This window comes from Urocampus carinirostris, chromosome 7 (genome assembly GCF_059441175.1).
Source record: "Urocampus carinirostris isolate Australia breed hairy pipefish chromosome 7, RoL_Ucar_1.0, whole genome shotgun sequence".
NCBI lineage: Eukaryota > Metazoa > Chordata > Actinopteri > Syngnathiformes > Syngnathidae > Urocampus > Urocampus carinirostris.
The window spans coordinates 7,658,939-7,671,938 of NC_142355.1; the positions used below are offsets into that span (position 1 = coordinate 7,658,939).

General features: G+C 40.0%; 1 protein-coding gene across 2 annotated transcripts in view; it reads right to left on the minus strand.

The window, feature by feature from the left end:
* Positions 1 to 5,556: 5,556 nt before the first annotated feature.
* Positions 5,557 to 13,000, minus strand: part of eea1 (early endosome antigen 1) — a 47,687-nt gene continuing 40,243 nt past the window's right edge. For both annotated transcript variants that reach the window (XM_088339633.1, XM_088339632.1), the window contains 3 exons: positions 9,198 to 9,318; positions 9,021 to 9,119; positions 5,557 to 6,353 (listed from right to left, as the gene is read on the minus strand). In XM_088339633.1, the coding sequence (XP_088195759.1) occupies positions 6,231 to 6,353; positions 9,021 to 9,119; positions 9,198 to 9,318 (343 nt within the window). In that variant the 3' untranslated portion in view covers positions 5,557 to 6,230. The remainder of the gene's footprint in view (positions 6,354 to 9,020; positions 9,120 to 9,197; positions 9,319 to 13,000) is intronic.

The following is a 13,000-nucleotide window of genomic DNA, read 5'->3' on the forward strand; positions in this document are numbered from 1 at the left end:
GCACTGAAAGGTGAATATTTTAAAGTGTCTTGGAGGGATTCAAGTTTCTTAGTCTAAAAAAGTTGAAATGAATTATGGCAGAGTGAAAAAATAAATATTATAATCCTGTAGAGTAATAGATTTTTCAAAAACGGATCAATTACATTAACTTTTTTTTATTTTGTTTCCTTATACATTGCTTTGTACTTTTATTCATTATTAGTTGTGATTGCTCCAGCGAGGCACGACTACATTGCCAAGTTTTGGCAATGCTAACTTCTTCATAGTAAAAAATTTTGGTAATGGCTATATTTTAACGACTTCATATTTACAAATAATGCTAATGGACTCATGTTGATGAGTTATGCTAATGGATATGCTGAAAAGTTATGCTAACGGCTAAATGCTAACTTCTTGATACTAGAAAATGTTGGTAATGGCAATATTTTAAAGACTTCATATTTACAAATTATGCTAATGGCCTCATGATGACGGGTTATGCTAATGGGTATATGCTGAAAAGCGTTGCTAACGGCTAAATGCTAACTTCTTCATGCTAAAAAATGTTGGTGATGGCTATATTTTAATAACTTCATATTTACAAACTGCCAATGGGTACATGTTGATGAATTATGCTAATGGATACATGCTAAAAAGTGATGCTAATGGATAAATGCTAACTGCTTCATGCTAAAAAATTATGCTACTGGCCACATGCTAACGAATCAGCAAAATGAATGGGCTCAATGCATTCCGGATTGGCCAACTCAAATGGAACAGCCCATTCTATTTGAATTTGTATATTTTAAGAGTTTTTAAAGTGTAATAAGTGTTATTACTATGTTATTACCATGAATGTGAGTTTTAGACCTCCACAAGGCATATATATCCTTGTTGCTAACGATTATGGGCCCATCCGAAATGAACTTGATGTTGGGCAGGCTTGGGGAGTAACGGATTACATGGAACGGCAAAAATGATGTTGGCAAGCTATTAGGATTTATTTTCATTTTGTTTCTGTCGCATTTTATGTTCGTTTTGCCGGAGATCAAAGCCAGGAGAGAAAGCTTACCACGTGTTGTGAGTCATCATTTTATTCATATTTAGTTTCTTTTGTCTTTTATTAGCATATTTGGTATTGGAGTCATCCAAAAGTAATTGAAAGTAATCAAGTTAAAGTAACCCTACCCAACCCTGGTGGTTTGCAATAACCTGTGCAGCCCTTTGAGACTTTTGTGATTAAGGGCTTTACAAATAAACACGACTTAACATTTATACAAGAAAACTGTTTCACATATTAAAATATGATAACATTTACCACTTTGTAATGTCAAAAGATTGTTTATGTATGCAAAAAGTCAAGAGTGGAAACATTAACAGAACGGAGAATATTTTATTTACTTACATATTAATGAATTTCAAAGTGAACTGAGGGCAGCACGGCGGTGCAGTGGTTAGCGCTTGTGCGGCACAGTTCATGTCATGGGAACCTGTCGTGGGTTCAACTCCAGCTCCAGACTTCCTGTGCGGAGTTTGCATGTTCTCCCCGTGCTTGCGTGGGTTTCCTCCCACGTTCCAAAAACATGCATTTCAGGTGAATTGGCCGGTCAAATTGTACCTAGGAGTGAATGAGCGAATGAGTTGTCTGTCCCCGTGTACCCTGCGATTGGCTGGCAACCAGTTCAGGGTGTCCCCTGCCCACTGCCCGGAGATGGCTAGGATAGGTTCCAGCCCCCCCGTGACCCTAATGAGGATAAGCGGTACGGCTAATGAGATGAGATCAAAGTGAACCGATCCAAATGAGTGATAAGTGGGACTTTTATTTCTCCTCTGTATCCTGAATAAATAACGGTGCAAAAACAGACAGTCGCACACCTTTACTCAAAGCTTCCCTCAAAACGAAAAGCTGGTTAGCATGCCCGACAGCAAAAAACAAAAACAAAAAAAATCCCCAGTTCAGTGTTTTAATAATCAAATATGTGGTGACTCATCATAAAAGAACAATGCATTCGACAAATTTTAAGTTTCCCGTCTTGTGAAAAGCATTATAATTGTCAGCTGTTGTAAGTATGGCAAGGGTAGAAAAGCTTAGTCTTGTAATACAGGAGAAACTGAGCTATGAATGGGATTAAATCCTGTGTGGTCTCTGCAGATTATTTTGGCACATGATTCCAACGTTGCAATAGAGCTCCCACTGTCCAACTGAGGTAGACAAAATAACACCAGTTTGTGAAACTAAAATAACCATAAACCGAGGCCATCATTTGTTTCCATTTAATACCTTCAGTGCTTAAAACAGGGGTGTCAAACTCATTTTAAATGGGGGGCCACACGATAGAACAAACATTCTGTCGGGGGCCGGACTAGTAGATTAAAGAGAAAGAAAAAGAGATAAAGATATAAGAGGAAGAGGGCGGGACAAAGCAGAGAGGGAGAGAGCGTGAGAAACAAAAGAGATAAAAAGAGAAGTCGTGAGACAGGGGGAAAGAAAGGGAGAGGAAGAAAGAAATCCAAAGAGAAATAGAAAGACAGGAGAGAAAAGAGAAAAGAAAGCGCGAAGGGTATGAAGAGAGAAAGAGAAAAGGAGAAAAAGAGGGAGAGAGCATGAGAAACAAAAGAGATAAAAAGTCGTGAGAGAGGGGGAAAAGAAAAGGAGAGGAAGAAAGAAATCCAAAGAGAACTAGAAAGACAGAAGGAGAGAAAAGAAAGCGCAAAGGGTATGAAGAGAGAGAGAAAAGGAGAAAAAGAGGGAGAGAGCGTGAGAAACAAGAGATAAAAAGTTGTGAGAGAGGGGGAAAAAGGGAGAGGAAGAAAGAAATCCAAAGAGAAATAGAAAGACAGAAGGAGAGAAAAGAAAGCGCAAAGGGTATGAAAAGAGAAAGAGAAAAGGAGAAAAAAAGGGAGAGAGCGTGAGAAACAAATGAGATAAAAAGTTGTGAGGGGGAAAAAAAGGGAGTAGAAGAAGGAAATCCAAAGAGAAATAGAAAGACAGAAGGAGAGAAAAGAGAAAAGAAAGCGCGGAGGGTATGAAAAGAGAAGAGAAAAGGAAAAAAGGAAGTTAGAGCAAAAGAAGTTAAAAGACAGAGAAAGAGACAAAGAGCAACAAAGGAAGAGGAAAAAGAGAAACACAGAGAGTGAAAGAGACAGAGTGGGAGAAAAGGGGTGGAAAAGAAAGCGAGGGAGAGAAATAAATACAAGTACAGTGTCTTTGTTCAAGGCACCTGGCTTTGGCAACATCAAGTTGACATAATTCAACCAGCAGCTCGTTTTTCTCTTGCGCTTCTCTGAGTGTTGTCAGGCGGGCCGGATTCAATCCCTTAGTGGGCCTGATCTGGCCTGCGGGCCGCCTGTTTGACACCTGTGGCTTAAAATGATTAAAAGGCGGGTTCAAAACCCAAGAAAATGTACTGCAGTTTGGGTGTTTATCGTACATTCTTTGGTCATAAGTTTTAAAACATCACCAATCCTCTGAGATGTAAATGAGTACATGATTAGGGCGAATTAAATTAAAATGTATTCGTTTTGAAGATTGGGATTCATTCTTCCGAATTTGAATAAAGAATTCAAAAGCATGAGAAGGATTTCTCAAATGTTAAATATGCGCACTGCCTGACCCCGGCCAAGTCTGTAGTCCACCTCCGGCCAAACACCTTGAAGCATATCCTGAGTGAAAGTCTCCATCAGATTTCTATTTTTTCCTTTTCTTACATTCAAATGATCTGCTTGCGAGTTATCACAGGGAACTTCAGTGTCTAGCGAAAGTCTTTACACCCCCCCTGCCCCCAAGAATTTGTCCTATTACCACATTTCAGGCTTCAAACTTAAAGCTAAAAAAAACTGGAAATATTTTCCAAGAATCCACAACACGTGAGACACAATTTAGAGGCAAATCATTTCAACATTTATCTTAAATTTACAACAAAAAAGCTGAGAAGTGTTGCAAAAATCGCCCCCCTGTTTCTCCAGCTCAGCCAACTGACTCCAGAAATTCCCGAGTGACTGATTATAATAATTAATATTCAAAGGATATGAAATGTTCTGAAACATTACAATAATGTCAACAAAGACGCTCATCCACAGGCTACCACACAAAGCAAATCAGAGCTTAAAAAGAAATGAACCATTCAAGTCATAGGATAGAATTCATACCTGTCAACCTGTACGTTTTTGCCGTAAAAATTACGTCTATTATGCATTTTAAGATGAGTACGACGTACGAGGAAATCTGTTCGGAAAAACGCAAATTTGTCAATGATGGGTACCATCCGATATACACCGACTATCACGAAACGGCAAATCAATCGAGTCAAAAGAGTTCGCCGCGGTAGCCTCTAACTCGGTATTGCTTTTTTTCGTTGGAAATCAAGCGAGCGGTTTGATGCTACTGTGCGCATGCATCTGCCGCCTCGGATTTCACGTGGTAGTTATGTAGTGAAAGGAAGTCCGAAACGGCAAATCAATCGAGTCAAACGAGTTCGAGTTGTGTAGTGAAAGAAAGTCCGTCTCTTTTTTAGAAAATCTGTACGTAAAAATGCAAATTTGTCAATGATGGGTACCATCCGGTATACACCGACTATCACGAAACGGCATATTAATCAAGTCAAACGAGTTCGCCGCGGTAGCCTCTATCTCGGTATCGTTTTTTTTTTTTTTTTGTAAACGAAGCTAGCGGTTTGATGCTACTGTGCGCATGCGTCTGCCACCTCGGATTTCATGTGGTAGTTATGAAGTGAAAGGAAGTCCGTCTCATTTTAGAGAACCGGCTTTTTCGGCTCAACTCATTAAAGAGAGCCGGCTCTCAAACGGCTCACTTGCTTTGATGCATTATATTACGAATCATTATTGTTGTAAAAAGAAGTTAGTATAAAAGGAGAAAATGAAAATATACGGATTAAAAGTTATCCCTTTAATCAGTACATTACCAACAATAATTTAATGCAGAAAATGAATTCATAATTTGAATAAGAAAATGCATTATTCTACTTAATTCTATTTGCATGTATTTTTTCCTTCTACAGTGAACGTCCAAGCAACTTCATTTTGGAACTTTTTTTTATAATAAAGCTCGTTCATGTCGAGCAACAAAATGTTAATCAACAATATATATGATATAACGAAACACATGTACAATATAACATGTTAAACTACATAAATAAACACGTTTGAAAGAAAAAATATGGCATAAGATTATTTTGTTTTTTGTAAGGGAAAATACGGCAGTTTGTAAGGGCATGTAGCCCTGGAGGTTGACAGGTATGCATTTTGCACAGGGTTGGGTAGGGTTACTTTAACTGGATTACTTTCAATTACTTTTGGATGACTCCAATACCAAATATGCTAATAAAAGACAAAAGGAACTAAATATGAATAAAATGACTCAATTTTGTGCAGGCTTGGGGAGTAATGGGATACATGGAACAGCAAAAATGATGTTGGCAAGCTGTTTGGATTTATTTTCATTTTGTTTCTGTCACATTTGATGTTAGTTTTGCCGGAGATCAAAGAGATCAAAGCCAGGAGAGAAAGCTTACCACGTGTTGTGAGTCATCATTTTATTCATATTTAGTTTTGTTTGTCTTTTATTAGCATTTTTGGTATTGGAGTCATCCAAAAGTAATTGAAAGTAATCCAGTTAAAGTAACCCTACCCAACCCTGGTTTTGCATGAGTAAATCCACCCAGCAATCAAAAGCTTTTGACTCGCATAGGAGGCATCAAAAATAATAATTTGGTTTTGAGACAAAGCAATTACTCTTGAACATAGCGAAGCGGCTGTGCTTCAGAGCATCTTTCAGTGATACCTTCAATCTTCAGTGAAACTCAACAGTCACATGAGGCGTTCGCTTGCTTCTGTCGCCACCTGCTGGCCCTTTACAGAATGAGCAAAGGCACAAAAACATGCACACACAGTTCCGTCACATATAATTTCCTCTTAGAGGTAAGATCTTAAGCCTGAGCTCGACCCGATAATCGAAAAGAGGGCTTGGAGGGGGACTGAATCTATCGCGCGGCACAAAGGAAAAGAAACAAAGAACAATGACAGGTGAATAATTAAAAAAAAAAAAAAGTCAGAGAGAAACCTTAATATGAAAATGTTAGGTTTGCTTCAGGCTCGGTCAGTCAAATCCGGTTAATCGGTAGGCCTGGATTTTTGTTTTTACTTCCTCTACAAAAAGAGGCTCTCTGTCCTTTTTAGTGCACATGAAAAAAACAACTTCAAGGTTTGGATTTTTCTTTCCCTTGAGAGTGGACTCAACCTTGAAGGTCCTCGAAGCAGGTCTCGCAGACCCGGACGGCTTTTTTGGAGGAGGGCGTCATGGCGTTTCTCGACGAACACTCGCCGCAGAAAATGTTACCGCAGTGTCTGCAGTGGTGCTGCAGTAACCACAGAAGAAAACAGTTTTCATTTCGGCCGATTTGAAAAACTGGCATTGTAAAACACGGTAGTATTTGGTAGCACTGGAGCACCATTTACATTATTTTAATAAGTCTATTTTTTTCATTACCCTATATTTTCACAAGCCAAATTTGTCGAAGTGTCCTTGGGTAAGACACTGAACCCCTAATACCCCCAATATGCAGGTTAGCGCCTTACATGGCTGCATGGCCGCTATTGGGAAATGTGAAGCACACTGTAAAGCTCTTTGTGAAGTCTTGACTTGAAAAGCGCTATATACATGCAGATCATTTCATTTCATACAACTGTGCTATGCTCCCCCCTTTGCCCGAGAGGGACCACATCTAATTTGATTGCGATTTAGTGAGTTTTATTACCTTTTAATGCAGATCATTTCATTTAATTTCATGCAACTGTGCTATGCTCCCCCCTTTGCCCAAGAGGGACCACATCTAATTTCATTGCGATTTAGTGAGTTTTATTACCTTTTTTTTGCTCATAATAATAATAAGACCCAGGAAAGTTGGTGATAGGTTGATGGAAAAGTGGAAAAAAAAGTGACAACCAGAGAGGGCGAAGAAGGAAATGATTGTAATGTTCGAAAATGAATGCGAGTGTCTGCTATCAAAGGTAATAGTCAATGGTTTCAAATTGTTTTAATTTTAGGTTTAACCATTATTCAAATATCTGCTCTGCTTATCTTTAGTAGGGTCGCGGGGGTGCTGGAGCATCTTCGGGCAGTTGGCAGGGGACACCCTGAACTGGTTGCCTGCCAGTCGCAGGGCACATTGAGACAGACAACTAACTCACTCACTCACACCTCGGGGCAATTTAGACTGGCCAATTAAACCTGACATTCATGTTTTTCGGAATGCCTGGAGGAAACCCACGGAAGCACGGGGAGAACATGCAAACTTCGCACAGTAAGCCCGGTAACTGGATTTGATCCCATGACCTCAGAACTGTGCCGCGCATGCGCTTACCACTCATTCACTGTGCCGCCACATTTTTAGCTTTATAACATGTATATTAATCTTGTATCCATGCATTTAAATAACTAGTGCTATTTAGGTACATAATTTATGAATATCTTGGTACATGTTTCTATTAGTATGTAGCTGTTTTAAGTAGTTTTAGGGTTTTGCGTATATGAGAGTATAAACACTTAAAAAAAAAAATCCGTGTATTTTGTACTAATGCTGTCTTTAAAAAGTGGGATACAAAACTGGGGCAAAATATTACGGAAAATTATTTAATATTTTTGTAATGTATTTATTTCAGATACTTATTCTGATACATTTTACACGGGCGAATCAAAAAGAAGGGGCGAAACAAACGAGGGGTGACGGGAAGTGGGGTAAAGGTGAGACCTGTTTCTGGATGCGGCGGAAAATAGTGGATATATATTTTTCCCCCCTTACCTTTGGAAATATACTCTTTTTTCCTTGGATTACTTTCAACGGGACCCAGACTCTGCAGGTCTGCATCAAACCTTAAGTACCGGTATCATTTTCCGTTCATTTTGCCGGCTGTGATTTTTGGACTGCGTACTTTAATGAGGGACATTCAGTTTCAATCGCGGGACTTAAAGTCGGGTTTAGGTTAATTTTGTGTTACATTTTTTAATGTAGGCGCATGCGGCTTATATACAGGTGCGGCTTGTGTAAGTACAAAATCGATTTTCCTCTTAAAATGTGGTGGGTGCTGCTTATAATCAGGTGCGCTCTATTGTCCGGAATTTACGGTATTTCAAATAAATCAAAATCAGCAATTTTTCGGGGCATACTAGCCTTGCCCTTAATGTAAATTGAGTTTTCGAAATGATGGCTTAAGTCTTATCATACTGACAGACGGGGGCAGCACGGCGGTTAGCGCGTGTGCGGCACAGTTTTGAGGTCATGGGTTCAAATCCAGCTACAAACCTTCCTGTGTGGAGTTTGCATGTTCTCCCCGTGCTTGCGTGGGTTTCCTCCGGGCACTCCGGTTTCCTCCCACATTCCAAAAACATGCATGTCAGGTATATTGGCCGGTCTAAATTGTCCCTAGGTGTGATTGAGCGAGAGAATTGTCTGTCTCTGTGTGCCCTGCGACTGGCTGGCAACCAGTTCAGGGTGTCCCCTGCCCGCTGCCCGAAAATAGCTGGGATGGGCTCCAGCACCCCCGCGACCCTACTGAGGATAAGCGGTACAGATAATGGATGGATGGATTCTGACAGACCTTCCAGTGACGGCTCATCGAGAGTCACGTTCAGCTCCACTAGTGGTCAATTGATATTTAACATTCTGAGGCTCTTGCTATTTGGTTCATTTTTACTGAGCCTGGGAGTTATTTTTTTCATAATAGTTCACACCGCACTTATGCATTTTTGTTTGTTAAAAATGTATCAAATAATCCAATTTATTTCGTTCCACTTTACAATAGTGCCCTAATTGAAGATTTTTGACAAAAAATGTAAAAGTTCTCATCTTTTAAGAGAAAGTATGTGTTATTTTGCTCCACATAGTGTTAAAAAACAATATTAATTCAAACGAGAAGCAGAAGTACATAAACTATCATATAAACATGCAATTTTAAATACACTCGTAAATCGAGACATTTGCATTTCATTTGTATGCTTAGCACTTCACTTATAACTTTCTTCCTACCTTCCTGACGGTGACAGAAAAGCCAATCCCGCAAGCCATGCAGTTCTGAACCTCGTGATCATCTGCCCACCTCCTGGTAAGACTCTGAGACTGCTTAATCTGAAAACAATATGCAAGATTTGGATTATGCATGAAATGCAAATCCCAAGCGGCGAGTCTCCGTTTTAGTTCCCCAACCTGGAGGGACTGGTTCTCTCGGCCCAGCTCCTGCATGGCTGCCGTGGTGTCGTCCACTTTGCGCCTGAGTTCCACCACTTTGGCCTGGAGCTTCTCAATTTCGCCTTCACCTTTTACACACCTGTTTTGATCAAAATAAGTGTGTCAAACGTAGAGTCCGAGGTGTTCTGATCTCCTTGTGTGTGATACACAATTTTACAGCATCTTCACGACCGAATTTTCCACACTAAAGGCGCACCCCCGGAAACCAGTCTGGTGTCATATTTTTCACACTATAAGGCACATGAAATTGAGACCAAAGTTGAAGATACCGTGTATATTAGTATATAACCATTCATACACTTACAGTATTGCTGTTTGAAATTGCAATACATTGTTTGCAGCATGGCGGCGCAGTGGTTAGCGCGTGTGCGGCAAAGTTTTGAGGTCATGAGATCAAACCTTCCTGTGTGGAGTTTGCATGCTCTCCCCGTGATTACGTGGGTTTCCTCCGGGCACTCCGGTTTCCTCCCACATTCCCAAAACATGCATGTCAGGTTAATTGGCCAGTCCAAATTGTCCCTAGGTGGGAATGGGCGAGCAAACAGTCTTTCCCTGTGTGCCCTGCGACTGGCTGGCAACCAGTTCAGGGTGTCTACTGCCCGAAGATAGCTGGGATGGGCTCCAGCACCCCGTGACCCTACTGAAGATAAGGGGTCCAGATAATGGATCGATGGGTGTTTGCAACAGAAATCGATCTCGGCTAGCGGCAGTGAGAACGCCGACCTTTATCACTGGACCCAAATGGTACAGGTGACCAGGGTTGGGTAGGGTTACTTTAACTTGATTACTTTCAATTACTTTTGGATTACTCCAATACACAATATGCTAATAAAAGACAAAAGAAACTAAATATGAGTAAAATGACTAAATTTTGTGCAGGCTTGGGGAGTAACGGAATACATGGAACGGCAAAAATGATGTTGGCAAGCTGTTTGGATTTATTTTAATTTTGTTCCTGTCGCATTTGATGTTAGTTTTGCCGGAGATCAAAGAGATCAAAGCCAGGAGAGAAAGCTTACCACGTGTTGTGAGTCATCATTTTATTCATATTTAGTTTCTTTTGTCTTTTATTAGCATATTTGGTATTGGAGTAATCCAAAAGTAATTGAAAGTGCGGCTGCATCGGGTCAGATGCAATCGACATTTCGTTCTGTGTACATTGTTACACAGAATGACAATACAAGGAAATTATTATTATTATTATTATTATTAAAGTAACCCTACCCAACCCTGCAGGTGACATACAAAAAGGCATAGAATACACTATGCAAATGATTGTTTCTGGCACTGTGAATAAAAATAGTGTGATAATGCAAAGACATCAGAGCATAGTTCATATGTCATCTGTACCACTGGAAGTCTAAGTCGGCGCCTTGACCGCCACAACACGGGTTTAAATTCTGTTGCAAACAATGGTTTGCGATTTGGGCCAGTGATGATTATTGATTGGTCAATCAATGCTCAAATACAGAAGTATATCACAAGACCTTATGTAATAACGCAAACCTATGAATACTGTACCAATTTCAAATCTTATCCACCGCATTTTGCAGTATAAAGGTTATAGGTCACACTTGAGAATTTCTAGCCAATTCGGGGTTATTAGGTGCGCGAATTAGAAAAAAGTGATGAGTTAAGGTTAGTGTCCAAAACAGTAAAACTGAAACATGAAATGAAAATGCATTGAATCTAATGCGACACCCCAAACGATTGAAAAAATCCAGAAAGCAATTAGCACTGTCAATGAAATAGAAATTCTTTTCTATCAACAAAAGGATTTCTTCATAACTGGGATTGGCAACATACTCTTGACGCTTTTGTACATTTTGACACAAAACGTCACGTCGGTCTGCCTTCCAAATAATTAAAAATACAAACTCACCGAATAAATTAACCTTGAGAAAAACCGGAGTGGTGTTCTTGACTTAGGGCTCCTTGCATCCTTCACTATAATTTATAGCTTCATTTACAATCATTCCATCATTCATGACCTAGTTGACTATTCTCCATGCCGATACCCTATATGCGCAAAAGTTTGGTTCGATTTATCCTTCACTGCGTTTTCAGCAGGCGGGAATCCCCGTTTCCAAAATGACAGTCGCATGGCCTGACTGACTGCTCTGATTTCAATTGAAACGTCCCACCTCTAAGCCCCGGTTCAATTTCAGTCTGAAACGTAGCGGTGGCAGTTATTTAAGGTGAACAAAAACAGTGCCAGAAAACATCCAAAAATTAATCATTCAGAAAGAGGGAAATTATAAATTGAGGGGCTGTAGTAAATTCAAAGTCCCAAAGGTGAGAACAACCAGGAAAAGTATGTGTGTATTTGTGTGTGCAGTCAAACTTTGGAATCATTTACAAGATGAGATCAAACAATGTCCAACTATTCATGTGTTAAAATTGAAATACAAAAAAAACATTACTGGCGAAATCCAGGGATGAAGAAAATGGGATATGAGTGAGATTGGAAATACTGCGTTTAAAACTATGGTTAACTTTGTTGTTATTGTTGCTATTATTATATCATAACTGTTATTATAAATATTATTTTGATTTATATTATTGTTATTATCATTGGTGCCGCAGTGATGTTTGGTAACTAGTTGAGGGATGGGTATTACGAAAATGAGTATAAAATATATGATTATTGTAATGATGATAATTATTGATATCTGACCTGTGTAATAAGTATATCCATGAGATTTTGTTATATTAGACACAAGAGGAGAAGAGGATTTGGAAAATGTATTTAATAGGGAAGATAAAGGGGTAGGGAAAATAAGCATCTGCTTCTGACTACCACTTTTCTAACATGTTAGGTCATACAGTAAGACCTCGGTTATCGCGGTTAATGGGGACCAAAACCACCCGCGATAAGTTAAAATCCGCGAAGTAGCGGCGCACCTTCAAAAAAAAAAAAAAAAAAATCATATTTTTTTTTAATTATTATTTTTTAGACCCGTTTAATGGGGAGCAAAACCACCCGCAAAAACTGAAAATAAGCAAAGTAGCGACGCCCCTTCGAAAAAAAAAAAAAAAAATCTCACCTCATCTCATTATCTGCACCGCTTATCCTTATTATTCGCGAGCGAGCCCCTAACCCGCGGCGCGGGTACAATCAGGCGCGATACGCACGACACCGCGGCGGCCTGTCGGAAGCGCAGCAGAATGCGCGTTCACGCGAGGGGGGGAGGATTTTGTACGGGAGTCGGATTTGGGCACAACACCGGCGCGCGGTTTTGGTGCGGCTTCCGCTTCACCGCCCCCTAACCCCATTGGTCCTACCCCTTTCCCCCCGATCGAGGGCCGTGTAGCGCCATGTGGAGCCATCGCGGCCCGAGCGGGAGACGTGACGTTGGTGACTTTTTCATTCGCGTTAACAAACGCATTTTGTAGAATACGACCGCGCTTTATTGTTTAAATAAACGCGTTATATAGACTATGATCGCCCAATTATTTTAATTAGCTTTATGGTTTCAATAAGTGTATTACTGTATATAGAATACGATCGCTTTTGTCGGAAGCGCAGCAGAATGCGCGTTCACGCGAGAGGGGGAGGATTCTGTACGGGAGTCGGATTTGGGCACAACCCCGGGAAAAAAAATATATATATTTTACCATTACAGACCGCGAAGCTCTGAATCCGCGAACATCGAACCGCGAAGTAGCGAGGTCCCACTGTATTATTTTGTTGTTGACTCACTGTTTTTGTCCTGTTTTTATTTTAATGTTCGAAATAAAGTTTTCATTCATTCATTCAA